The sequence below is a fragment of the Plecotus auritus genome (assembly GCF_963455305.1).
Source record: "Plecotus auritus genome assembly, chromosome: 4".
Classification (NCBI taxonomy): domain Eukaryota; kingdom Metazoa; phylum Chordata; class Mammalia; order Chiroptera; family Vespertilionidae; genus Plecotus; species Plecotus auritus.
In genome coordinates, this window is record NC_137775.1 from 131,743,558 (window position 1) to 131,770,630 (window position 27,073).

A 27,073-nucleotide genomic window follows, 5' to 3' on the forward strand; every position below is an offset into this window, starting at 1 on the left:
CCTAGCAGTCCACGGGGTTCCAAGCAGGCAGCGTGGTCCCCGGGTCCTAACAGCCAGAGGCCAAGCGCAGTGCCCTTGAAGCCGTGGAGGGCCTTCGACTGCCACAAAGGTACCTGTCCGGCTTGTCCTGGGACGGTGCTCTGTGGTGGTAGCTGGCCACTGGATGTTAGCGGGCCAACATGGTTTTAAGGAGGAATAAAGAACTAGCCAAATGCTTTTCTGCCCAGGTTGAAGGATATTGTTATGTTGGTGAAAGATTAACGAGTTTACACAGCCTATAACGCCCTCAAGTCACGTCATAAAGGCCATAATGGCTCATCGTCAAGGACAGACATCAGTCAAAGGTGGGTCAAAATCCTAATCCCATTGACGAATGCCAAAGGCATCTCTGAAAGAAAAGCAGAACTTGAGAGGGAAATAATGGATGGTTTGAATGAAAACACTCATCTATGGGAGAGCCCAAGCCTGCTTTCCCAAGCAGGTGGGGGATAGGAAATGTGGGAACTGAAGGGGGTGGGTAGGGGGTAGATTCTTGAAAAGTAATACACATGAATGAAACAGGCTGTAATGATGATGGAGCCCCTAAAATCCCTGACAGGCGCCCTGCTGCAGGCATCAGTTTTCCCGCTCGGCTAGAGAAGAGCAGGCAGGAGAATTATGCCTGAGGCCGCAGAGGTCAGGATCACCTACCTGCAGGTTCAGGTCATATTTCCAAGCACCAGCCCTGAATATCCACACCCCAGTGGGACATCTGTGTTTTCTCTCTTTAAAAGTAATTTAGATTTCCCTCAACTGCTGTTACTTGATTGTATTCTTTGTTTGCTCTTATTGATGTTTGATAGAATTTTAATTCCTAAGCGTGTTTTTAAGTATAGATGATTTTAATCTAATTGTGATACATTATTTCTATTTCATCAGGCACCCTAGAATTAGATGACATAAGTATTTTGTTTTTACTATTATTATAAACCACCATTGACATTTCATAAAACCTGAGACTGAAAAGAGATATTTGAAGCAAAAAAAAAAGACTTTTAATGTATATATTATTAGAAATCTATAAAAGTAGCTTAATATTTACCTCAATAAACTTTTACCTCAATTTATCTCAATAAAGACATCCCTGGTTGAACCTGTCAGCATTTTTCTTAGTTAAATTAGAAATTCATAGATTAATGTAAGGGACTAGAAATTACAACCATTGTTCTTATTTTATAATTTTATGAAGTTTATCGTTTTAGATTTGTTCATGATATCCTTTGCCTGCAAGTCTTTCGATGTTATGCAGTTAAAACTTTTCCCTGTGGCCCTAACTCAGTGGTCGGCAAACCGCGGCTCACGAGCCACATGCGGCTCTTTGGCACCTTGAGTGCGGCTCTTCCACAAAATACCATGTGCGGGCGTGCACGTACAGTGAGATTGAAACTTTGTGGCCCATGCGCAGAAGTCAGTTTTCGGCCTGGGCGAGTCTATTTTGAAGAAGTGGCGTCAGAACACTCAAGGGGCCAAAGAGCCGCATGTGGCTCGCGAGCCTCAGTTTGCCGACCACTGCCCTAACTGGTTTGGCTCAGTGCATAGAGTGTCGGCCTGCGGACTGAAGGTCCCAGGTTCAATTCTGGTCAAGGGCATGTACCTTGGTTGCAGGCACATCCCCAGTAGGGGGTGTGCAGGAGGCAGCTCATCGATGTTTCTAACTCTCCCTCTCCCTTCCTAACTGTAAAAAATCAATAAAATATATTTTTTTAAAAAAACTTTTCCCTGTGAAAAATAATAAAGGGTCAGAGGTCAATTCCAGGAAGGCAGCTTGAGGCACTGTCCACCCACTGCCCAGCGAGAATGCCATAGCTGGTATAAAAAAAATGTCCTAAGGACATACAACATGTGAAGAAACATCCATTAAAGACAATCTACTAAATCAGTAAGAGCAGTGAGAGTATAGCATGTGGCCAAGAACACAGGGATTATAAGCCCCCATCCTTCCCCAGTCAAGGGCTGCAGTGCCTCCCCTGGAGGGGCAACTGCTAGCATTTCTCTGTCCCTACCTCTGCGTTGCACAGGCTAAATGCCAGGCAAGTACAGCCAAGAAGCCAGGGCCTCCCCACCTCCTCCACCCAGCCCTAAGACAAGGGCTCTTCCCAGAGTCAGCAGCCACGGACACTGGAGCCTGGTCTTTGTCCGAGCGTGGTCACAGGGCGGGGTTCCACGGAGGAGAAGCGAGCTGAAAGGCCAGAGGCTGCCCCGCTCAGCACCCGGCTCCAAAAGCAGAAGTGGTGCTAGGAGGAGCAGCTCACTGTCCCTGTCCGCAGGCTCAGGTATTTGCCCCAGGAGGAGAGGAGGCCCCCAAAAACAGAGCTCCCTGGGTGATCGGCCTTGTTTGGAACAGAGTGTGGAGATGTTTGTAGCTGAGGGTATTGTCAAAAGCAGTGGAGATTGTGGTTACACAACCAAGAGGAGGCTAGCAGCCTGATAAGAGCAACCGGCTTAACCAGAGGCCAGCTCTGTTGCCAGAGGGAACTTGTGAGGCAGAAATAGCCCCCCTACGGTTAAAAAATATATTTTTTAATTTCCAGTTAAAAATGGCAAAGGACACACACTTAATTTTGCTCCTTCTCTAAAACCCACTGAAATAGCAATCATTTTTATTTTTTAAGAAAAAGCTGCAAGGACGAAAATAGGGGAGGCTATTTTGGAAACTAGGGAGCAAATGGCTTTAAACTTCTCGCCAAGAACATGAGAGCTTGATGGAATGGAACAAGGCTTTCAAAATGATGAGGCAAAATATCTTTAGCCTAAAATTCTATACTCTCATCTAATTTTGATAAATAGTGTTTAAAAGTAGAAAAAAACAAGTCAAGAAAAGCCTTTGATGCTGGAAATAGGTGGACCAATAGGAAGAGGCAAAGGGAATCCAGGGCGACGGCGGCGAAGTGAGGTTCCAGGTGACAACTGTGTGTCAGGTGGCAAGGCCCGGGCCCAGCCTGGACAGGTGGGGAGGCACTGGGGCAGCCTTTCTCAGGAAGAGATAAAAACGATGCATATACATTTCTCAAAAAAGATTTGATGAAGATTTGAGGTTTGGGTTAGTGTCAAGTACATTGAAAACCAAACAAAAAAAAAGGTAATTATCTCCAAGGCAGACAGAAAGTTATGCAGGAAAGAAAAAGAACTCATCGCTTTTCACATGGCTCAGCTTTGCATACAGTATTTACATAGTCACAATGTTGTAGACACTGAGTATTGATTTACATGAAATTATAACCAGTTCGGAAGCAGGATGGAAAAAGGACTTATACTTGTGGAACATGGAGTCGGGGAGAAGAAAGCTAAATCTTTATCTTCTACAGGTGAGAGTCAATAGATTACACCTGAAAGGGAAAAATCAGGAAGTACCAATATAAGCATGTTATTCAGAGAATTGTAGTATCTACCTACGGAATTAGTTAAAACAGGTGGAAATACTTATCTCTGAGCCAAAAAATAATTCAGAGTGTGGGGTGGCTGTTTTTCATAATAAACTTTGGAGAATATTTGACTCTTAAACGAATATGCATTATAACTTTTAATAAATGTTTAAAATATATGTTCCTTTCTCTTCTATATTGTGTCCCTTCACTCACCAGTGATCTGTTTGCAGAGTAATGGTTTGTATTAGTATCAAAATGTTAATTCTGCCTCTGGCTTAAAGACATTACTGTGAAGGCTAAACTAGATATTTAGAAATTTTGCTTTTAATAATAACAGCTACCATTACTACGTGCCCAGTACCGTACTGTGCTCATGTATTATCTCCCATTTCCACAACAGCTGTGCAAGTAGTCCTGCTTTCATTTTCGATCTACTTTAACCCAGAGAGATTAAATAATTTGCTAATTTCTCACAGAGCTCCCTGATGCCAACGCCTCTATTCTTGCTTTCCATTGGGTCACATCACCTCTTTCTAGGGTTTGAGCTTAAAAGAACTTCAAAGAGGGGGAAAAGTAGCAGATCAAGGAATTCATTTGGGGGGAGGGGAAGAGAAACCCTGAAGGATTCAGCAATATTACTCGATAATAACTAAGCTTAACCCAACTTGGAATTTCCAAATGGTCATGTGAGCAAAGTAAGCAGTTTTTAAAACTGGCCAGGAGTCCCCATGATTTCAAACATAAAAGTCTGGTTCTCTTATTTTGAAAGAGCTGCCCCAGCTGCTCAGCAAGGACCTAACAACCGCGTGAGAATGCTGTGTGTCCAGAGAAGCCCAGGATACAAAGCTGATTTCTGAAAAGCAGGGGCCCAGCTAGCATAACTGCTTCCCAGTGGGTTCGGTAGCCTGGACCTGGTTCGGAAGCCCCTTCTAAATATGATTCCCGGTTGTGTTTACCTTGCAGTTTAAATCACTCAGAGATTTGAGAGTGTGTTGGCCCGTGCCTTTCCTGGAATTGTTGTGTGATACAATCAAGACACTTATCTGGTCTTGAAGCCAGTGGGTTGGCCGGCTCCAGTTTGGGTAAAGAGCAGGACAGCATTGTTTATAAGCCTTCTTTCCGAGAAGTCAGGGGCCACTAAGGGCAAGTGAAGAAACGAAAGTGAAATCAGCTGCTGGTGACCTCAGCACAAGAGTGGGCCGAAGTTCAGAGAGCTGTTTACTCTGCTAGGTACCAGTGCAAATGCGGGCAGGTCGCGGCTCGCATCTGCCTGGTGTGCCAGCCCCGCTCCTGGAGCCTGACACGTCCTGCTCCTGGGGCCTGACTCGAGCAAGCCAGTGAGAAAGAGCAAACAGAACCTGAGCTCCTGCTCCTCCGGTTCAGGAGTGTTTCTGTAGGCTCTGCATCTCCTTTTGGTGAGTACCCGTCCTCCCTGCACCCTCGATTGCCCAGCCTGCCTCTCCATGCAAGATGAGTTTGTTCCTCCCCCGCCCGCCGACCTTTCACATTCTAGCCGTGGGCATGGCGAAAGTATCGGCTGTCAGTGTCTGCGGCCTTCCTCCCCCACGTCTGATTACCCCGTGCTCTCCTTCCTCCCTTCAGCATCACCCTGTGTATCTCTGGCCTAGAACATGGTGAGGGCAACGCCAGTATCACTGGGTAGAAACGCGGGGATAACCGCAGGCAGCAGGGGCTTGCACAAAGTCTGCACAAACGTCCGTGGCTGGTGAGGTGGATCCTAAAAATACAACCTGTGGATTAAGGTTGTCAACCTGTGTTCTTGACTCAGAAAGGATACCATAGGGTCTAAGATTTCCGGTGCCTGTGTGATTGGATGCCATTACTTCTCACGCCTTGATGGAAATTCATGGTGGGATTTTAGACCTGTTGGTGCACATCTTCAAAGGTTTTTGGGGGGTTTTTGTGTGGTTTTTTTTTTAATATGGGCTCTTTCTCTAATAATGTTCATTATCTTCTTCACCCGTAAGATGAAAAAAATTCTTTGAAAAAGGAAGAAAAATGCATGCATATGTGTGACCCTTCTTTCCTTCCTCCCTCAGGACAAGGACATTTTTTAGCGTTGGCTCCCTATGCCCCATCCCCCCTGAAGCCCTGGGCCTCCGAGCCAGTTCACGTGATGGTCTCCACTCACTTTGCATGTGTTCCCCCTTCTCACCGCTCTTCCCAGCTTACTCCTGGTCTGAACGCTGAGTTGCTTGTTTATTGCTTCCCTTTTTCATAGCTATAACGTAATTCTGGAAGTACTTTTAATGCAGAAAGAAGAGAACAGCTGCCTATAATGCCACTATCCAGAGATACCTCGTTTTTCTAAAGGTTGCCTAGAATTTCATCATCTTGATAGGTCATTTAATTCTGATGTTGGGCATCCACGTTGCTTTCCATTTTTTTTTGTCCAAATAATACTGTGATGAACATTCCTGAGTGGGAATCATTGATTGCATTTCTGATTGCTCCCTTAAGATAGACTTGTGAGTGGAATTACGTGGCCAAAAGATGTGACTGTTTTGGGGATTTTTAATGCATATTGCTTCCAGAAAGTTTGTAAGAATGTTTACCTCCACGGTCATTGTATGAGAATGCCCGTTTTAATGCGTCTTGGGATCAAGTGTTTTTATTGGCTGTTTTGATGAAGCACATAGATTATTTTCCTTGGCACAACTTTGACTACATTGCCTAAGGCAGTGGTCAGCAAACTCACTAGTCAACAGAGCGGCAAACCGCAGCTCTCGAGCTGCATGTGACTCTCGAGCCGCAGTTTGCCGACCACTGGCTAAGGTATAGACTTTTTTATGTTAGCTAATGTGATACAGTGATTTCTAATAAATACATATTTGCTCTTTGTCCCCGTTCCTGGCTCAGAGCTCCTAAAAACTCTTGGGATTTCTTAAGTGATCTTAAGATAAAAGTGTCTTATTTATCCATAGCAAGCCCTTTTAAACCACATCTGAGTTTGTTAACGGGGTGACTTCTGGAAAGTCCCAGGTTGCAAGGGAAAACAAGCATGTGATTAGAGGGTTGGAGCTTTCAGCCCCACCCTGAACCTCAGGGAGGTGAGTGGCTGGAGACTGAGTAATGAAACCTTCATAATCCCTGCAGCACAGGGTTGGAGAGTTGCTGGGAGCGTGGCGTGCTACGTGCACCCCCCTGCCCGTCCCCCCACCCCCAAACCTTCCCTAGGTGTCTCTTCCACTGGCTGGTCCTGAGTTGTATTCTTTTATAATAAACCAGTAACCTAGTAACCTCCCAATTGTAACCAGTCAGTTAGAAGCACAGATGACGATCTAGACCTGAGGTTAGCATCTGAAGTGGAGAGTGGTCCTTGTGGAACCAAGCCCTTAACTGATGCTCTCTCCAGGGAGATGGTGTCAGAATTCAGTTACATTGTAGAGCAGCCAGAGAACTGCCTGGTGGAGAAACCCCCCCACAGCCCCCCCACCACACGGTGGAGAGGACAGAGAAGGAGAAACAGTTGTTTACAGAGCTCTACGGTTTTGCATTCCTTCTTTTGTCAAATATCTCAACTATCCCTTCATATTCCTTGTCTACTTTCATGGGGGTTAATCTTTTCTTTTATCTGTCTGCATGAACATTTTATATATTAGGTATATTAATCATTTCGTTTTCTGTTGCAGATAGTTTTCATGCACATTTACTTGTTTTGTTTGTTTGTTAATCTTCACCCGAGGATGTTTTTCCCACTGATTTTTAGAGAGAGTGGAAGGGAGGGAGAAAGAGAGAGAGAGGGAGGAAGGGAGAGAAACATCGATGGGAGAGAGACACATTGATTGGTTGCCTCCTGAAGGTGCCCCAACAGGGGTCCGGGATCAAACCCGCAACCCAGGCATGTGCCCTTGACCAGGAACCCAGCCTGAGACTCTTCAGTGCGCGGGCCAACGCTCTAACCACCGGGCACCAGCCAGGGCGTGCTCACTGACTTTTTTAATTTATGTTGTTTTGTTGTATATTTTAAATAGTTAAATCTGTACAATTTTTCTTTGTGATTTCAATTTGCTTTTAAGCTCAGAGCATTCTTTCTCATAAATCAAATATATACATATTTCTAGATTTTTCTGTTCACTACATTTTATTATTGGATCCACGTGCAATTTATTTGGGTACTTGGAGTTAATGACATGAGGACGTAAAATAGTTTCGTTTTCAGTTAACAAATTGCTTCCGCGGTAATAAAAAACCCGTTCTTCCACTAAATTATAACGCCATCTCCATCCTGTGTTACTTTGTATGCATAACTTTTCAGAGGCAGTCTGCTCTCTGGAGCTGTCCATCTGGACCTGCCATTCCGTTTTATTCGGCCCAACTTCCCCTCCAGTTATTCTAGAAACCTACCTGGGAACCGGAGGCCCTGCTTACTTCTGCGACTAGCCTGCCGTAGGGCCAAGTGATATATCTTAAAGTTAATTAATAAACATAACAAATAGTTTGGAAGCTTCGTCTTCAAATCCATGGATAGCATGTTCTCATTAGCACCTGAGATCTTGCTGAGCATGTACCTGGGCTCGCACTGCCTCAGCTCTCTCAGCCCTGCCTGTCCAATGACAGAACTAAAGCAGTTTAGTAACCAGGTGCTCATTCCTTTAGTCAAGGCAAAACTACCCATCCTATATAATAAAAGGCTAATATGCAAATTGTCCCCTTGGGAGTTCAACCAACTGGGAGTTTGACCACTTGCTATGATGTGGACTGACCACTGGGGGGAGGGGCACAGAACAAAAGAAGGCCCTGATTGGCCCTGATCACCGGCCAGGCCTAGGGACCCTACCTGTGCATGAATTTCGTGCACCGGGCCTCTAGTTTATTATAAAAGGATACAACTCGGGACCAGCCACTGCAAGAGACACCTAGGGAAAGTATGGGGGGAGGGAGAGGGAGGTAGCATGCCACCCTCCCAGCACCTCCGTGCATTCCCCAACCCAGCACCCCACAAGCAGTGGAGCCTCTTCCTGAGGGATGCTGGCAAGAGCGAGTTTTATGGAGTTAGAAGAGGCCACGGGAAACGGGCAGGATCGGGAAGCCGGCAGGATTGGTTGAGGGGGGATCTCCTCATCAAGCTAGAGGACCTGTTTCCCAGGGTCAGGTAAGCGAGCCAGTGCTGAGGTGGAAGACTGTGGCTGGTGCCGGTGAGGGTTCTGTGACAGGTGTTTCCCTTAAGTGTTGACCTAGATTTAGATCTGTGCAGGCCCAGCCACTGGGGCGGCCTCCGTTGTGTGGGTCCCAATAGATGAATTAACTTTATCAGCCCACACCTAGGCCTCAGGAGATTTTGGGAGTTGACCCGCAGATCCCAGGGCTTTGTCCACTTGGGAGGGGGCGTTCTAACAGCGAGGTCCTGGCCAGAGAAGAAGGAACGCCGTCCCTGCCCGTCCTCGGGCTTCCTTTCCTTCGGGAAGCAGAGCCACAGTGAGCCAACCCGCCAAGTGACCAGGGAAACGTCACCTTCTGGGGTTCCCAGATGCTGGCCTGAGGGCTGCAGGGTGGCCCCTTAGCATCTACTCACTCAGATATTCTGCACTCGTTGAGAAGCCATTTCACATGCATCTGAAGCTCACAGGAAAGAGCGACATCCTCTAGTGTGGGATGGAGGTGAAATTCATGAAAAACAGCCTCCCTTCTTGCCACCTCTCAAATACCTTTGCAAAAATTAAGGTCAAGGTCTACGTGACTATTATTCTTTGCCTTTGTCTCTACTTTTCTTTGACTGTTAGGTACCAAGTGCATGGACAGGCCTTGGTCTTCCCAGCAAGGCTGGTGGCAGCAGGGTCCTGAATAACCCCTGGCATTGCTCCTCGCCTCCCCCCTCAGCATCTGTCTTGCTTCTTCCCTTTTCATCTGTGTCTGCGGTTTCAGCCCCACCCCCTGGGGGCCTATTCCCATCTGCTGGGGCAGGAGGGTCTGAGGTAATGGAGCACTTAGTCAGAGGACACAGTCCAAACCTCCCACCTTGGCCTACAAGGCCCTTGGGGGTCTGGGCCCCACTCACCTGTCCACTTTCATCTTGTCCCTTCTTCTTAGTTGGGCTGCAGCCCCTGGTCTGCAGTCTGTTCCTCTCCCAACAGCGTGTTTATCACAACTGCGCTCTCCTCCCAGAAGGCTCTTCCCTTGGCCCAGCCCACCATGGCCTTTCACACCCTCAGGCCTTCCCTAACCCCTGATCTAGACTCACCACTTCCTCCTGCCCGTGTCTCTCCTCCACTTCATCCTGTTTATGACTTCCCAAAGTTTTTCAGAAGTTATAATTATTTTTTTTTAAATATGTGTTTGAGCCCAACTGGCTTGGCTCAGTAGTTGAGCGCTGACCTATGAACCAGGAGGTCACAGTTCGATTCCCAGTCAGGGCACATGCCCAGGTTTCAGGCTCGATTACCAGTGGGGAGCATGCAGGAGGCAGCTGATCAATGATTCTCTCTCATCATTGATGTTTCTCTCTCTCTCTCTCTCTCTCTCTCTCTCTCTCTCTCTCTCTCTCTCCCCCTTTCTGTCTGAAATTAAATATATATGTGTGTGTATATATATATATTTTATATGTGTTTGGTGTTTTTCACCCCAGTGAGAGCACAAGCTCAATGAGAGCAGGCCCCTGGTTTGCCCTCGTGTTACTGGTTCCCTGGCCTGTGACTCAGGGAATCCCCCAAAATGCATGGTTAATGGAGCCAGCAGGTGGGATGATGGGTGATCAGGAGAAGAGGGCCTGGGAGTCTTCGTCATGACCGCAGCAGAGGGACTGGCGCAGGACCGAGGTCTTGGCCGGAGGCATCCCTGGCGTCTAGTGCTGTTTGTCTCCCACTCTGCTTTGGGTCCATGAACCTTAGCCTCCTGTGAACTTGACTGTGGAGTCCCACCAATAAAAACAAGTGAGGATGGGTTCCAAGGTACAAGCATTTTCTCATTTTTTAAGGATTTTTTTCCTCCCTCTAAATTTTTTTTTTTTGACCTTTGTTCCTAGCTGGATAATCTCTAGCAAAGAAAGGGCTAATAAATAACAAAGCAAGTGAACGATTAGCAAGTTAATTTTAATGGAATCGTTGCAGCAGCCTGTTGTATGTGGAGGTGGTGGGACCCAGGCTTCCGGCTAAATATTGCAGTCACATGGTGTCGTATTTCTGCTGGTAATGCTGTTTTTATTTATGGGGGAGAATTAAGTGGGTCAGATTAAAGAGCTGCTGGCAGGCCTGGCCTCCCGCAGCGCACTCTGGGGAACCCAGGAGGCTGCCCCCCAAACGCCTTCGGGAAAACGCTGAGGCCCCGTTTTGAAACAAAGAGAATGTGGGCTCATACTTCGCCAAAGGAAATAAGACACAAATGTCTTGCTTTTTCCCTTTTCATTGTGTGGGAGCCACACCCAGACCATGAACACACAAGTTCAGCCAGAGACAGGCCAGTGGCCTCCAAGGAGGAGGAGGAAGTGACAGCTGCCTCTCCCCGGCAGGCTCCCTTTCCCCGGCTTTCTTCTGTTAGCACTTTCCTCCTGAGCTTGGCTTCGCTTCGCTCTGCTCCTGTTACATTCCCCGAGCCTCCACCTCTCCCTCGCTCTTCCCTCGATTCCCTTTTCTCTCCTGGAGTCACGGCTTCGTTGGTGGAGTTAGAGCAGCCACAGGTGCTGTTTGTTCTAGGCATAAAATGGACTTACCTGAGTCTCACAAAGCATTGAGAGGGGGGGGAGGAGGGGATGTTGGTGACCGACAGAACAGCGATGGGAACCCAGATGGTCTGACTCCAAGGTCCACGTCTTAACCGCCAGGTCCCTATGTGACAGCTGCCTTCCTGGGACTCGCCGCTGACAGGCGGTGCGACCACACAGCTTCCTTCTTTCCTCCTTCCCTCCCTCCCTCCTGTAAGGTTTAATCAGAGATGTAAGACTTAACCCGACCGAAACCAATAAGTTGACCAAGACAAACAGGGTAAAAGCGAAAAATCGCGTTTATTGAAAGCTCTCGGGTGAGGTCCCACGGCCCAAGAGCACAGGCCGGGGGAGTCACACTTATTCACCTGTGGGTTCACCGGTGGGCTTAGAGAAAATGAATTCAAATTCTAAGCAAGGCTACAAGCAGAACTTCCCTTTTTATTAAAGAGCCAGCCCTATGTGCACTTAGTGGTTATCTCGCTGCTGGCCTTGAAAACAACACAGTTCTATCCAATTAAAAAATGCACCTGGCATGGCATTGAAAGTATGGGCATATCTAATCTCTTGCCTACAAGGTCAGACAGCTTAAGTTTATCTTCCTCATTATTCAAGCAGGCTAAAGCAGGCTAGAAAGCAAAGTTTATAAAGTTCCTGCTTTCCCAGCCCCAGACCTTACATCCCGACCTCTTTGGTGACATAGGACGATGACTGGTCTGACTTCTTCAGGCTGACCAGGGGCGGAGTTTAAGCAAGGTCGGGATCCGGTGGGTCCAGGGGCAACGGGCTGTAAGGGTGTAAGAGGAGCTGGTTGACCGTTATCCGAGAGATTTCTTGCATGCGGGACTGCAAAAATTTAAAAATACAGGGAGCAAGCATTAGGATTAGGCTGAGGGTTAGTAAGGGGGTGAGTATGGGGAGTATCCATTGCATCATTTCTCCCTCCCACCATCCCGCGAAGGGCCCCCCCCCCCCCCCCGTCGGCGTTGCTTTAGTTCCTCCCTCATTTTACTGAGGACGTCAATGTTTTCTTCGACTAGCCCTGTTTCGTTGATGTAGTAACAGCATTCCTCTCGCAGGAATAGGCAAGTGCCACCTTTGTCCGCCGTAAGCAGGTCGAGGGCTCACCTGTTTTGTAGGGCGACTCTGGCCACTGATGTTATTTGGCGTTGCAGGGAGGCTAGGGAGGCAGCGGAGGCTTCTAGTGCTACCTGCAGTCTTCCCTCTAGGTTCTGAGAGGAGGAGATGCTGTGGTTTAGAGCCCCGCCACTTAGGCCCCCTGCTGCCAGAGCGGAGGCCAGGGAGAGACCGACCACCACAGGGAGAAAGACAGCGCGTTTTAAGCGGGAGGGAGCTGGTGAGAGTTTTTGTAGGAACTCTCCCCGTCCATACATGGTTAGCTGAGGGACCAGGGAAGCTGGGTAACAGACCTGTGTCGAAGGTGATACAGCCTTTGTTAGGGTGCCGTTGCACCAGAAGAATCCTCCTGGGGGTGCCTGGATGGTCTTGTCGACTCGAACCGTGATGTTGCAGGAAGTCGGGTTCGGCTGGGAGGAGTAGCAGACCCTCGGGAAATCCGCTCCAGTGTATAGGGGTACTTCTGTAAGATTTTTAAGCTGCGGGGTTTGAGAAGGGAGTGTTGCAGTGGAAAGGAGCGCAAGAAGAGAGGAGTGTGGGAGGGAAGGGAGGTGGATACTGGCTCCAAGGCGGTGTAGGATGTCCCGACCCAGTAGGGGAATCGGGCAGGAGGGAATAACCAGGAAGGAGTGTGTAAAAAAGGTTTTTTCAAGTCGGCAGTGCACTGGGCCGGTGGCTAACGGGTGGGATGGTTGGCCATCAATCCCCACCACGGAGACCTGGGAAGGACGTAAGGGACCGGAGAAGGAGGGAAGGACAGAGTAGGTAGCCCCCGTGTCCACCAGAAAGATGGTTGACTTACCCGCTACCTGGAGAGTTACCCTAGGCTCGGCGAGGGTGATGGGGGTCTCTGAGTCTGGGCCTCCTCAGTCGTCTGCAAGTCCAAGCATTGCAAGATCCAAGGCCGGGGTCTCAGCTCTCTCCCCACGTAGAGGCACCGAGAGTGCATTCGGGGTCCCAGGACAATCGGATTTCCAATGTCCGGCCTTTTTGCACAGTGGACATGGCTTGCGGGGAGGACGAGGGTTGGGGCAGCTTTGGGCCCAGTGACCTTCCTGATCACATTTGTAGCAGCGTCCTGGAGGGACGCCGCCTTTTTTCAGGACCCCCTTCCCAGCTGCCGGCCTTAGAGCAGCCAGGAGGGCCTGGGCCTGGAAAGTAGCAGTCTCTTTAGCCTGGCGCTGGCGGGCTATCTCTGCGTCCTCCTCACGGGAGTTAAAAACTTTAATTGCCATGTTTACCAGGTCCCGTACTGGAGTTTGAGGGCCCTGTTCTGCCTTTTTGAGCTTCCTCCTGATGTCCGGGGCTGACTGAGTGATAAAGTGGGTCGCTAAGACCACAGCCCCGGCAGGGCCTTCAGGGGAGAGTCGGGTAGAGAAAAAGGGACAGGGACCCGGACGATTCCCTCAGGTCCTGCGACTTCTCGGAGGGGAGCTAGAGTCTGGGGAGTCTGAGGGGGAGTCCAGGGATCAGCGAGGGTGGGGTGATTTGACCTGGTCCGACCTGCTATAGGGGGAGAAACCAGCGGAGGTTTAGAGTCCGCGGTATGAGGAGAAGCGGAGAAGCGGGAGCTGGAGCATACGGAAGGGGAGGAGGAGGGGGATTCCACGCAGATGGGAGTTGGGGGTAGAGGGCTGCGGGCGTGGGGGACGGCGCAGAGATGGGTGGAGATGCTGGGACTGGTGCAGTGATGGGTGGAGATGCCGGAACCGGCGCAGGAACAGGAGGAGGTGCCGGAACCGGCGCAGGGACGGGAGGAGGTGCCCGGACAGGGGGCGTTGCAAGCAACTCTGGCGGGATGGTTAGTGCTGAGTCCTCTGGCTTTGCCGGGGGCGAGTCGCCCGCGGGTCGCTGATCCGGCACCTGTGGAGCAGAAGCTTTCGGGTCTGTTTTAGCGAGGAGAATTTGGGTGAGAGAGCAGATCATACAGAGCTGGGGGCGAGAGCGGAGGTACCAGAAAGCCTGAACATAAGGGATTTCAGGCCAGTTACCTGTGCGTTGGCAAAAATTGGTTAGGTCAGTCAAGATTCTGAAATCGAAAGTGCCGCCCAGGGGCCAGACAGAGCCGTTGTCCAGAGTGTAGCGAGGCCAAATTTCAGTGGACAATTGGATGAGGCGACGCTTTCTCTGTTCCGTCTGATCGTACCCTAATTCGCGCCAATTGGAGAGAACACACCCTACGGGTGTTTTGGAGTGCGGCTTGGAGGAATTGCTGCCCATACTGATTCAGGTCCCGGGTCGGAGAGGTCTCTCAAGCAGGCGTCCCCAGTTGAGAGAGAACTCTGAATACAGAGGCAGGGGACAGGCCATCTCGGGGGCGTCCCCACCGGAGAGGCAAGTCCGTGGAAGATATCCCTGGGATACCTTGCAGGAGGGCCCCCTGGCGTGGCCGCGACTACAGACAGGGTGCCCTAGGAACACTGAATAGAACGGGTGGAAGCCTACCTCACCGCCGGGCGAAGATCGGTTCTGAGGCCCACTGGTCCGGTCAGGAAGGTCCTGGCCGAGAGGCTTAATAAGCCTCCCGGGTTTCGGCACCAGAATGTAAGGTTTAATCAGAGATGTAAGACTTAACCCGACCGAAACCAATAAGTTGACCAAGACAAGCAGGGTAAAAGCGAAAAATCGCGTTTATTAAAAGCTCTCGGGTGAGGTCCCGCAGCCCGAGAGCACAGGCCGGGGGAGTCACACTTATTCACCGGTGGGCTTCACCGGTGGGCTTAGAGAAAATGAATTCAAATTCTAAGCAAGGCTACAAGCAGAACTTCCCTTTTTATTAAAGAGCCAGCCCTATGTGCACTTAGTGGTTATCTTGCTGCTGGCCTTGAAAACAACACAGTTCTATCCAATTAAAAAATGCACCTGGCATGGCATTGAAAGTATGGGCATATCTAGTCTCTGGCCTACAAGGTCAGACAGCTTAAGTTTATCTTCCTCATTATTCAAGCAGGCTAAAGCAGGCTAGAAAGCAAAGTTTATAAAGTTCCTGCTTTCCCAGCCCCAGACCTTACACCTCCCTCCCTCCCTCCCTCCCTCCCTCCCTCCCTCCCTCCCTCCCTTCCTTCCTTCCTTCCTTCCTTCCTTCCTTCCTTCCTTCCTTCCTTTTTAATCCTCAGTCAAGGATGTTTAGAGAAAGGAAGAGAGAGTGAGAGACATTGATTGTTTGCCTCCCATACTCACCCTACAGGGTATCAAACCCAAAACCTTGGTATATGCCCAGACCTGGAATCACACCGGCCAGGGCAAAAGGTAGAATTTTGATAGATGATAGATAATAGATCGATAGCCAGCCAACCATAGATACATAAAAATGAATAACAGGCAAAATTCCTTGTCCTTATAGAGCTCCCATTCTCTTGGGGGTGGGAAAGACAGCAAGTACAGTATTTAGACCATTCCATGTTGCAATGCTGTGAAGAGCAGGAAGGGGGCAGGGGAGTGCTGGGGACTTCAGAGGGGCTGGTGCAGTTTAAAAAGCCAACCAGGATGGCCTCGCTGAGGGGAGGACATTTGGGCAGAGATGCAAGAGAGGCGAGGGAGGGAAATATATTTAATGGAAGAGCATTCCAGGCAGAGGGAATGGCAAGCACAAAAGCCCTGAGCTTGGCCCAGATTTTTGGAAAAATACGGAAGAAGGGGTTGTAGCAGAAGCTGGGGGAGATGGGAGAGCCAGAAGACGAGACGAGGTCAGAGAGTGACATGGCAGTGACAGCACGAGGTGTCCCGTTCCTGCCAATGTTGCCCATGAACAGAGGGCACCCTTGGTAAGCCGAGTCACCCTTGGTAGAAAGGTCCGGGACACATACATACCTGCCAGGTGGAGCATGCTGTTCTGGAGAGGGAACTCGAGTGTTCTGGGGTGCAGTCCCCACCCCGTGGAGAGGGAACGCTGACGGGAGGGGACATGCTCTATTGGGACCCGTGTTCCTCGCTGCTGGGCACACCGCGAGGCTTCACTGAACTGTAAGGAATGTAATAGCCTGGCACTGCTGGTGGGTGTGGGTCCCCTGGGTCGCTGTGTAGGCATGCTCTGTGAGGCTGGCCTCGGGCATTATCTGTGGCCAAGATGTGCAGGTGAGGAGTCAGGTAAATGGTGAGAAACTATATAAACCAAGCTCTAAATCAAGTCTGATTACTCAATATCATCACCCATTCTGCCAGGAAGAATGAATTTTTTTAAAAACCACACAGAAGAAGCTTTTTTTTTTTTTTAGTTGGGGGGGTTCCTTTTGTATAAGATAAAGTAGAGGAGAGGGGAGTTTACTAGGGACCTCAAATATTGGCATAAGATGAAAAGGTAATATTAAAGCCTTAGAGCAGTGACAAGTTAGAAATGATAAATGAGAGCATGATCGCTGTTTGATTAAGTTATGCAATAGCCAGCATGTAAGAAAAAGGCACAGCGTATGCTCGGGAGGCAGACATTGGCACTAGAAACCCGCTATGAAAAGGCAGGCACAATGGGTCGTTTGTAAAGTTCATTTTGATTCTGTGACTTGAGAGAGCAAGCGGCACTCGGACATCTTAAATAAATCAGCAAGGGTTACCAGCCTTCCTGCTCCCCAGCCCTGCCGAGTGCTCAGGAGCACCTCCGGGGCAGTTTCTACTCACACAGGCTGGGCCTGCAAGCCGCTGCTCTGCCCACTGGTGCCCTGCACCCTGGCCTGGGCAGCCTGAGGCTGTGACGCAGCATGATGGACAGCCAGAGGGGTTTTTCAATGCTGTTTCTGCCAGATTGCAATCCTCCCTCAGACACAGCCTCACGAACATTTCACTCCTTTAATATGAAACTGCCAAGAATAGGATGTGAAGTGTGTCTCTTTCAGTCACCATCCTGTCAGCGTGAACATTTTAGAAATGCTTAAATGAAAAACAGCCTGCTTCAACTGAATAGTCTGAGAATCTTTGCCTTCTGCTTCCCAAACTGGGAATCCCAAGTAACAATGGTCAAGTCTGAACACACTGATTTGGAGTCTAAATTTGTGTCTTGGTCCAGGGGCCCTGGTGCAGCAAAAAGGGTTGTGCTTTATTGTAACAATTATGACAGCAAAGGGCTAACAGCCTTTATTTATAAAGGGGCTCATACAGACTGAGAAGCAAAAACCAAAACTCGAAATGATAAGAAAAAGACACACAAAGGAACTGAGAGCTCATCACCAGAGAAAAATTATAGGCGGTCAGTAGACACTTGGAAAATGTGGAGCTTGACTCATGAAAGAGAAATGGTGTCAGCTGTGTCACTGTCATTATCCAAGATGAAAAGACTGGAGAATGCCCAGTACTGTGGACGATGAGAATCAGCATTCTCTCAGCTGCTGGTGGAAGGTGTCCATGGAAGAAGTGTTCAAATCTGGAGAGAATTTTTATTATTTGAGCCAAAGTGACTACGTATGCCAGAAAACAAGCTCTCAAATGCTCCAGAGAATAGCAGTTTTGCAGTTTATTTTATACATTAGAATCAAAGGAGGAGACGTAAAAAGGTACATGAAATCCATTGGAGGTAGATTAAGGAGGCAGGTGGGAGAGAGCAAAGCAGGAAAATCTCTGGGTTTGGATAACAGACAAAATGGAGAAACACATTTCTTTTCCGCTGTCCTAATTATTAGGACAGCTAATAATATTTACAGCACACAGAGGTGGTATGCAAGGAGCAAGCTAACAAGGGTTGCTATGGCCTTGTGCTCCGGTGTGGGCGGTTGTGCCTTGGAGGGGTCTGGAAAAGGGAATTCCTCTGGCATTGGAAAGGTATGTCATCCATGCATAAGAACAGAGTTCACCTGAGGTAAAGACGGACTCGCTAAGGAAGCTGCAGGCCTGCAAGTGGTTGGCTGCATGACCTGCTGCGCTAGGAACTTGTGATCAGGCCATCCTGTGTGGGGGCTTTGGGTCACAGGGCTTGTCAGGCCTGCCAGGTGCATAGCCCAGTTTTTGCTCACTAAGGGTAAGTTGATCCAACAAATATATTCACCATAGCATTATAATATTACAAAGAAATGTTATAAAACACAATCTATAAAAATTTAAACTGTGCAACTGCTATGCAGTCATTCAAAATATCATTTAGGGGCATTTCTTGTGATGTAAGGAAATATTCATGCTATAAAGATATTTACAAAGTGAGACATAAACAGATGTAGTTAATGTAAACTCAACTCTGCAAAACAACGTTCCAGAAGGAAATGTGTTGTTAAAAGTGGTTATTTCTACGACCTGAGGTTATGGATCAGACTTCCACAGTTCTATTTATCTACCATCAGCAAGTATTTACTTTACTTAAAACGGAAAACAATTCACCTCAAAATGGCAACAATGATTCAGCAGCCTCCCCTTTGCCCTCTGAAGGAAGCCCAGGCTTATCATTAACGGGAATTAGAAGGCTCATAGTTGTGAGAGCATAATAACTACGATTACTATGATACTTAAAAGCCAAAAAGCACACAACAGGGTAGGCTCCTAGGACAGCCGAGGAGAAGGGTGCCACGGGGTTTCCCAACCAAATGTCCGTCGACTGTCACTGTGAAAGGTTTAGAAAAGGAAGCCAGGATGAGCCTCCAACCTCTCTCTGTCCACGAGTTCCCGAAGTCTGTCCATATTTCCAAGAGGAAGTGTGTAGGGGCCATCCCAGCACGGTGTTGAGTATGTATGAGACATAGAACACGCCTCCCTCCCGCCAAGGTGTCTTCTTAAGATAGGTGCATATTAAGATATGTACGTGAAAGGACAATGTGAGTTCCTACTGTGTATCAGTACCATACTGGGGAGAAAACAAGGAAAGTCGTCCCTGGGAGAGTCGTCTTAGGCTCTACAGCAGCGGTTTTCAACCTGTGGGTCGTGGCATTAGAAAGGTTAAGAACCACTGGTTTAGAGGAACAGCAAACAGGGCAGGCCTTTAGGAGTTGGGCAGATGGGAATGAGGACATCCTGAGAGATGCTGGATTAAGCAAAGCAAGACTGGAAGACCCAAGGGAGCAGGGCCTCACTAGAGAATTCCAAGTTCAAGTTCTAAGTCAGGCCTGATGGTGGAGAGCCCCAGGCAGCAGAGCTGGGACTGGACTCCCCCCGCATGGAGGTGAGAAGAATAAAGGGAACCAGAGAACCTGTCACCTGCTCCACACGATCAGGGGCTTCTTAGCGCTTTTGTTTCACTCTACTGAAAACCTCCAAAAGGTCAGTTGCAAGAAAAACAGGAAGCTGGAAACAAAGGGCTGGAGGAGCTGCGGGAAGGTGGCTGAGTCTCCTCCTGAGGAGTCCCCTGAGTCTTTTTCGACCGAGTCTTGTTTTCAAGAAGTTTAACAGTGACTTTTTTTTGAACCCAAATGTAACAGGCTCGATATCGGAGAAATAAGGAGGGGCATTTATACAAAGGCAAGTCCCAACCTGTTGGTTTCTGGACAAGGGAGGCAAGTCAAACGGTATCTCCTGCAGCACAATGACGGAAGTCGGGGTTCCAGTCCTAGCACTGTTTTCCCCCCTGAATCCCTAACTTCACTAAACATGCAGACAGAGGCCTATACAAACATGTTAAATATGCAAAATATGTCCCTGCTGGCAATTTCTCCCGGATGGGCCCTAACTGGTTAAAACTCCTCTATTATCTCAATCTGATCAAGCATGGACTAAAGACACCATTTTCATTCCTGATAAATCTGTAGCAGGCGTCATCGCTGCAGGAATCTCCCAACCACCTTCAAACGGGGCCTTCAGCTTCTCAGTTTCACTAATTCAGGCCTCCAAAGACGAGGATAGTGGCTGCAGGGGCAGCTCCCCAGGCTCCGCTGAGCTGGCCTCACCCCCAGGACAGAGCTCCCCGGCCCAGCTCGCAGGAGATGCAATGGGCAGAAGACCGTGGTCAGGTGGCGGCAGCATGGAGTCAGCCCTCCCTGTGTGCTTAGGTGTAGGTTCCTGTCCTAACAGGCACCTGCCTCACCTCCAGGCAATATCCCTGGGTCTCTGCCCCGGGAGCCACTGATAAATCTTTATTCTCATTATTTGCATTCACTCAGGTCCTTTGAATGGAGCCACCTGCCAGACTGAATGTATGTGTGGCCCCCCGCCCCCATATATGTTGAAACCTGATCTCCAACGTGATATTAGGAGGTGGGGCCTTAGGGAGATGATTAGGTCATGAGGGTGGAGCCCTCAGGAACGGGACTGTTATAAAAAGGCCCCAGAGAGCTAGCTCCCTTGCCCCTTTCACCGCAAGGACACAGAGGTGTCATCTCTGAACCAGGAAGTGGGCCGCACCAGACGCGGAGTCTGCAGGCACCTTGAGCTTGGACATCCAGCCTCCAGAACCGTGAGGAATCAATTTCTGTTCTTTATAAGCCACCCAGTCTATGGTATTCTGTTACAGCAGCTGTAGGGACTAAGACGCCACCTCTCCCACATCCTGTTCCTTCAGACTGTTCTTTTCCAGTTGCTCCTTTTCAGCTCTTGCAGAGCAGATGTGGGTGTGGTCAGGACCCTCCAGTCCACTCTATTAGAGGGACTACTCCCCTGAGGGTCCCTTCAAAAGTTCATCTCCAGGGCTGTCTCGGGGCCTCCCCCCAGGGCCACCAATGGCCACCTGGTTCTCCTGGCTGGGGGACTGACAGGACGAACACCCTGGACGCCCCTCTGCATTCTGGCCTCAGCATCCTGTCTCATCTGGCTTCCGGCACTGGTTCCTGGGCACTTCACTGTGTAAAGGGCTGTTTTGTCCCGTATTGGAAAAATTGTATCCAGTGTGCAGACTGTTTTCGATGCCGATTGGGAAAAGTCCTACTGATTTAAAATGTAGTGAAAGGATTTTTCAAAAAATGGTGAGGCGGGTTAGGCAAGTTTTCTGTAGGTCAATTTGGCAATACGCAATGAAATCACTAAAGGAGTCTACCCTTGATACAATAATTGCACTGTTACATAGTTAGCACTTACCTTGACTGTCGATTATAATGGTGAAAAATGAGAAGTATTTGTCCAAAAAATAGTGCAGTGGGTAAATCTGACATGAACTATCATACAGCCATTGACCACGCTTTTGAAGAATATTAAAGAGCTTTGAAAAATGTGCCTAATAGTAAGAAAAGCATTATGCTTAATGGTGATTATTTACAAATGCTGAATATTGGTAGATTAACAGTGGTTCTACCGTATGTGGTGGGGAAAAGGTTGTTTTTATATATTTTTCTTTTAAATATTTTTCACGATTTAAAAAAATAATCAACATATATTAAGTGTTGTCAGGAAAAAAAAATACTGGAGTCGTTCTAAAATGATGTGATTTCATCACCAGGCGGCATGGAGTCTTAGCCCAGGAACGCATTCCTGGAGCAGGCAGGGACTCTGGCGGTCCTCAGCCTGCTCAGCCAGGAGCGGCAGAGCTGAGAACACCTGCGCCTGCCCCAACCCCAGTTCTGAGTTAACTGGCTTGTGGCCAGTGATGGTCACCCTTACAGCTCCCGCGTGGTCCTAGGGGTCGCCAGGACCCTCAGCATCTGCCTCTTCCGTCAAGCCCCAATGACAGCCTTGCCCCTCGCCCTCGGCAAGGGGCCTGAGAAACCTCACACGTGTCTTCAGGGGCTTGTGTGTACGCTGCATGTCTGAGGCACTCAGGCTGCCGGGAGAGCCTGTCCTGGCGACAAGTTGCCTCACATTCCTTGGAGGCGGCAGAGTGGGAGAGAGTGGGAGTTTGCCACAGGTTTTTATGGAATTCCAGAAGGGAGAGCATGAGCTTGGGAAGAAACTGGGAGGGAGAAAGGGAGAGCTGGACACTCACTGATGTGACTTCCCTCAGGTTCCCAGGAGGGTGGCCCTGCTGAGAACAAGAGAAGATGAGCCTCCCCAGACCCAGGCGGGGCGACCAGCTGCTGTTCCTGGGCATCATGGTCCTCGAGGTCGTGGCCATCTTCCTGCTGTTCTACGCTCTCCTCTGGAAGGCGGGCGACCTCATCAACCTGCCCAACCTGAGAATCGGCTTCTACAACTTCTGCCTGTGGAACGAGAGCGCGGGCTGCCTGCAGTGCCACCGGTTCCCTGAGCTGGAGGCCCTGGGGCTGCCTCAGGGCGCCCTGGCCCTGGCCAGGCTCGGCCTGTACGGGGCCCTGGTCCTCACCCTCTTTGTCCCCCTGCCTCTGCTCCTGGCCCGCTGCAACAGGAGCGAGGGCGAGTGGCATCTGGCAGTGTGCTTCCTGGCGATGGCCTCCATGCTGCTGGCGGGGGGCCTGGGCCTCTTCCTCACCTACACCTGGAAGTGGGTCACGCCCTCCCTCCTGGGGCCTGGATTTCTAGCTCTGGCTGCTGCCCAGGCCTTGCTCGTCCTCTTGCTTATGGCCACAGTCATGTTCCCCCAAAGGGCAGAAGATGACAAGAGCAAGCTGGAGGGCTGCTAGTCCTGTCCGGAGGCTCCCATGACGGCCAGAGCTGTTTGAAGGAGGCTCAGACAGGCGCCAGAGGACTCATGGGTTGGTGTTTTCTCAGCCACCCTGCTTCACAGCTAATACTGATCTCAAGCTTGAGCAGATGGGCCCCACTGAGGAAGGGGCACCCGGCATGAAGGAGGCCGGGGCAGCGAGGGTGACTGGGCCCTGGGCTTCTTAGTGTTGGCTTGTCTGTCCTTTGGGACTGCTAACACCACGCAGCTCCTTGTCACGAGAACTGCTTTATAACTGATCTGAGCAAACCATTCTTACTTCATTCTCGGATGGTGGCCAGAGAAGGGTTCCCGTCCCAGGGCCAGATTTTCAGGATGATTGGCCAAAGGCCAAACTGAGACCCAGGGAAGGTTCATGGCAACAAATGGGGAACACTGAGAGCACCTCAGTGTCCCCGGGGCCCTGGTGAGCAAGCTTCCCCCTTCCTCACCCCTCCCCATGACACCACTCCCAAAGGCACAGGAGAGATCTCCGAGGGAGTCCCTGAAGTTCCCCTGAGTAAGGCTGCCAGACCCCAAGCCGGACCCCAAGCTGGACAGCAGGCGAGTGAGTTGGCATGCCGTTCCTAACGTGGGACCTGGGAGTCCGGGAGCAGAGCATGCCGAAACCTGGTGGGGCAGGGAGGGTGAACAGGACTGAATGGTTCCACAAACGCTGCGTCCCTTCACTGCTCAAGCTAGACCTAGAAAGGACACAAGCACCACTTGTGCATGGGGAACTATACTTTTCCGCACTGTATATTGAAAAGACTATAGCAATGGCCGCCTCACTGTCTGCCTGCCAAAAGCCACAGAGGCAGTGTGGACTCTGCCCTGACCGCTTGTCCTTAGCGTCCACTTTGGGAGCCTGCCCCACAGCGCTTTCAGAGTGGCCAGGGATCAGGGCCGAGGCCGCCAAGTAGAAGGAAGGGGGCAGCTCAGGAGAGGAGGCCTGTCTGATGGGTAGAAGGCTTGGACCAAAGGTACCCGGGAGCGCTAAGCTCCCAGACAGAGCAGAGCACTGTGGGCAGAATGTCTTCAGGGCTATGAGGGAGGCTCAGGGGTTGGCTGGCTGCCTGTGTGGGAAACTTTAAATTCGGCTTCCTCCCCATGGAGAGAGAGAGCTGCCTAAACTGGACAATTCTGGTGTATTTAGCAGCCGTACTTTTTTCTGTTTGAAAGGTATTAAATTGATTCCTTGGTGCCAATCAGTCTGACACTGCGACCTCATTCTCTCCAGAGCCTGGTCCCTGAATACACAGACATGGGGACTGCAGACCCCTGTGCCAGGGTGGGGGAGGGGCTGGAGACACAACTCCGAGAGGAATTCTAATGGCAGTTCATTTGGATCCCTCACTTCCCAAGGCCGAGTGTCATGGTGGCCAGAGAAGGGTTTCTGGCTCCAAGCCCAAGGGTATGGAGCTGGGAGCAGTCCCCAGGCAGAGCCAAAGCCCAGCTCCCGTTAGCTGTTCCGATGTAACGTCCTGGGACAACCTGTCCCTTAGCTGAAGAATATCTCCCTGACGTACTTGAACGCATCCTCGTCTTCCTCAGGGCTTGTGCTGCAGGCAGGCTCCAAGCCTGCAGACCCCTGAGGTGGCCCCAGACCTGGGGGGAGGGCTGCTTCCCCACTGTCCTCACCCTCACTTCTCTCAGGAGAAGTCGGCCCCTCCAAGCAGGTGGGGGCCAGCTCTGGCGCATCAGTGCCTGCCAGGGGCCGCTGCTCCAAGGCCTTTTCCTGTTTTCGGCTCTGTGAAGAAAGACCAGACGAAACACATGTAAACTTATTTCCCTAACGTGTCAGTGGTGGAGACCATGCCCAGAAGCAACTGCGAAGCCAGCACTGACCAGGTCGGGCACTGCTCCCAAATCAGTGGCTGCTCCACCTCCTTCACCCCACTGCTGCCCACCCTCCACTCTCAAGAGCTCTGGGAGAAACCAAGACCAACTCGAGAGAAGGGGGCAGAGGCCTGAGGAATACCGAAGTAGAAAAGAAAAATACATAAAAAAAACTAGTCTGGGAAGGCAGGTGACAGTGGAAGGAGCACTGGATAAAAGAAAGTGTGGGCCTACACCCTGTCACTTATGGGCAACTTAGGGGAAGTCCCTGCATCTCAACTTCTTCATCTGTAAAATGGGAATAATAGTATCTGAAATAACTACATCCCCAGATTATTGCAAGGATTAAATGAGATAGTGATATATAAAAATACCTGATCATCCCTAGCCAGTTGCTCAGTGGTCAGACCATTGGCCCATGGACTGAAGGGTCTCGGATTTGAGTCCAGTCAAGGGCAGGTACCAGGTTGCAGGCTCGATTCGATTCTGGCCCTGGTCAGGGCATGTGGAGGAGGCAACCAATCGATGTGTCTCTCTCACATTGATGTTTCTCTCTCTGTCTCCCCGCCTTCCACTCTCTCTTAAATCAATGGGGGGGAAATATCCTCGAGTGAGGATTAACAAAACAATAAAAATACCTGGTCTATTATACAGAACTACCCAACTCTAAGGTGGTATGATTATTACTTGCTTCGGGAAGACAGGAGACCACAGTGCTGTTCTGCCAGGCACAGAGGCCAGGAGTCATCTTGCCCAACTGAGATCCTTCAGAGAACACTGCAGGTCAAGGCCTCCTGTCCCCTCGGCATTCACCCCGGCACAGTCACCCACACAGGGCTGCTCTCCCTGCCCAGCCACCCCTCCCCGGGCATCCAGCCCCAAATGCGTGGTTGGTGCACAGCTCACAGCGGGGGAGCATGGCCTGAGAGATTCATGAGACAAGGGGCAAGCAGGAGAAGGGTGGACACGTGGGAGGGCTCCCCGAGGCTGTCCAAGAATTACTGACACGAACCAAGGGCCCAGTCTAGTTTCAGCCTGTAAAGCGTTTGTGGTCAAAAGAGCAAGAACAGCCAACTGGTGTGGCTCAGTTGGCTGAGCATCATCCCATGCACTGAAAGTCTGCTGGTTTGATTCCCCGTCAGGGGACATGCGGGGTTGCGGGCTCGATCCCCAATAGGGGGCGTACAGGAGGCAGCCGATTAATGTTTCTCTCTCCAATGTTTCTCTCTCTCTCCCCCTCTTCCCTCCTCTCTCTGAAATAAAAACATGTTTTTAAAAAAAGACACAGCTGACTTTACCTCAATCAGGACCCCCAGAGCAACATCGACAAGTTCGGCTTCACTCATGCAGTACACAGTCTTCACTGCGGGGAGCCTGAAAGAAAGGCACAACGCTACAGATGGGGGCAGACGGCTCTCCCGTCTCACGAGGAAGGAGAGCTGCATCCCTGGGCCTTCCGCCAGGGATGAGAGCACCAGCTTCCTCAGGGCATCAAGCGGCTTCCTCATTGGGACCAGTGACTGGCAGAGGGAGGTCTTGGAGGCAACAGTGGGGGCTTCCCAACTCTGCCAACTCCCCCAGGGATTTAGAAATAAGGCTTGATGGCTACTCCCAAGAGCCAAACTGACACACACATACCTCTGAGCAGGTCAAATGGACCCCCAGGCCAAGACCCGCCTGAGACCTAACTAAATGCATGAATACAGTCCGGAAAGGCTGTGCCAGTCAGAGAGGGAGGCTGGTCAGGTAAGAAACCTTATAAAAGGAAGAGCAGAGGGGCAGCACTGAGCACTCGGTACCCCCTCAGGTGAGTTCAGGGACATCTCCTCCCTGGCGGCCTCAAGACCCCACAGTTGCCATCATCCACTAGTTCACCCACAGCCTCTGATCCAGGCTGACACAGGGGCTTGCTGCTCCTGTCCCAGGACATCTGCCCACAGAAGGATGATGACCTGGCCCACTCATCTTGCCCACTTGATGGCCACACTTATTGTTGCAAATAAAGAGAGGGGCATTTTAGACACCTGGTGTTGGACAGCTTGGCTGATGCGTGCAACCCCGAGAAGTGGGGGGGCACTACCTGGGAGTTGCAGATTCACCAAGAGGCAGAGGCGTCTGCCTGGGTGAACACAGCTCACTCAGCCTCCTGCGCGCAGCCCGTGCGCCTCCTAAGAGCTGAAGAGATGGACTGAAGCGCCGGCCCACCTCACGGTTCTGCCAACGCTGTGATGACCCTGGCTCGGAGGTGTCCCACCTGGCTGCAGCCGCCGGCACCGCTGCCATCCTCCTCCTCTTCGGGGCCTTCACCGTCAACATTCTCTCCCCGGGCCCCTGGGCTGTCATCCAGGAGGGAAGGACCCTCTTTTTATCCCCAGAACGTGAGGCTGCCATCTCCCTCATCACTGATGAAGGTCAGGGCCCTCGCTTACTGACTCGCTTTTCTGATCCAGGACAGCAAATCCCACTTTCTCATCACACCAGGAATTGTAGGTCTGTTTGTCCTTGAATGGGAGTCAAGCTTTGATTCCTACAAAGAACAAAGCCCAGTGAATTCTAATATGCTCACAGGTGACCCGGCTGGTGAGTAGGGCCCAAGACTCAGGCCTCTCACAGGGCAGCCAGGGAGGTGTGGCTGGGCAGGCCCCAGAC

General features: G+C 50.3%; 2 protein-coding genes across 3 annotated transcripts; one reads left to right on the forward strand and one right to left on the reverse strand.

Annotated features, from left to right (window-relative positions):
• Window positions 1-4,451: 4,451 nt before the first annotated feature.
• On the forward strand, window positions 4,452-25,697 carry TMEM140 (transmembrane protein 140). Of its 2 annotated transcripts, XR_013960421.1 has the most exons (3): window positions 4,606-4,819; window positions 21,971-22,637; window positions 23,064-23,791. XR_013960421.1 is itself a non-coding variant. In XM_080664838.1 (2 exons), the coding sequence occupies exon 2, from the start codon at window positions 22,008-22,010 to the stop codon at window positions 22,563-22,565; it is 558 nt and encodes a 185-aa protein (XP_080520964.1). In that variant the 5' UTR covers window positions 4,452-4,819; window positions 21,971-22,007; the 3' UTR covers window positions 22,566-25,697. The 2 variants fall into 2 exon arrangements, 1 of the variants encoding a protein (XP_080520964.1); XM_080664838.1 differs by having other exon boundaries at window positions 4,452-4,819; window positions 21,971-25,697.
• CYREN (cell cycle regulator of NHEJ) lies at window positions 24,087-26,947 on the reverse strand (the record flags this gene model as incomplete). The annotated part of the gene is made up of 3 exons (XM_080664839.1): window positions 26,679-26,947; window positions 25,723-25,798; window positions 24,087-24,335 (listed from the first exon to the last, which is right to left on the reverse strand). The coding sequence occupies exons 1-3, from the start codon at window positions 26,822-26,824 to the stop codon at window positions 24,087-24,089; spliced, it is 471 nt and encodes a 156-aa protein (XP_080520965.1). The 5' UTR covers window positions 26,825-26,947.
• Window positions 26,948-27,073: the final 126 nt, after the last annotated feature.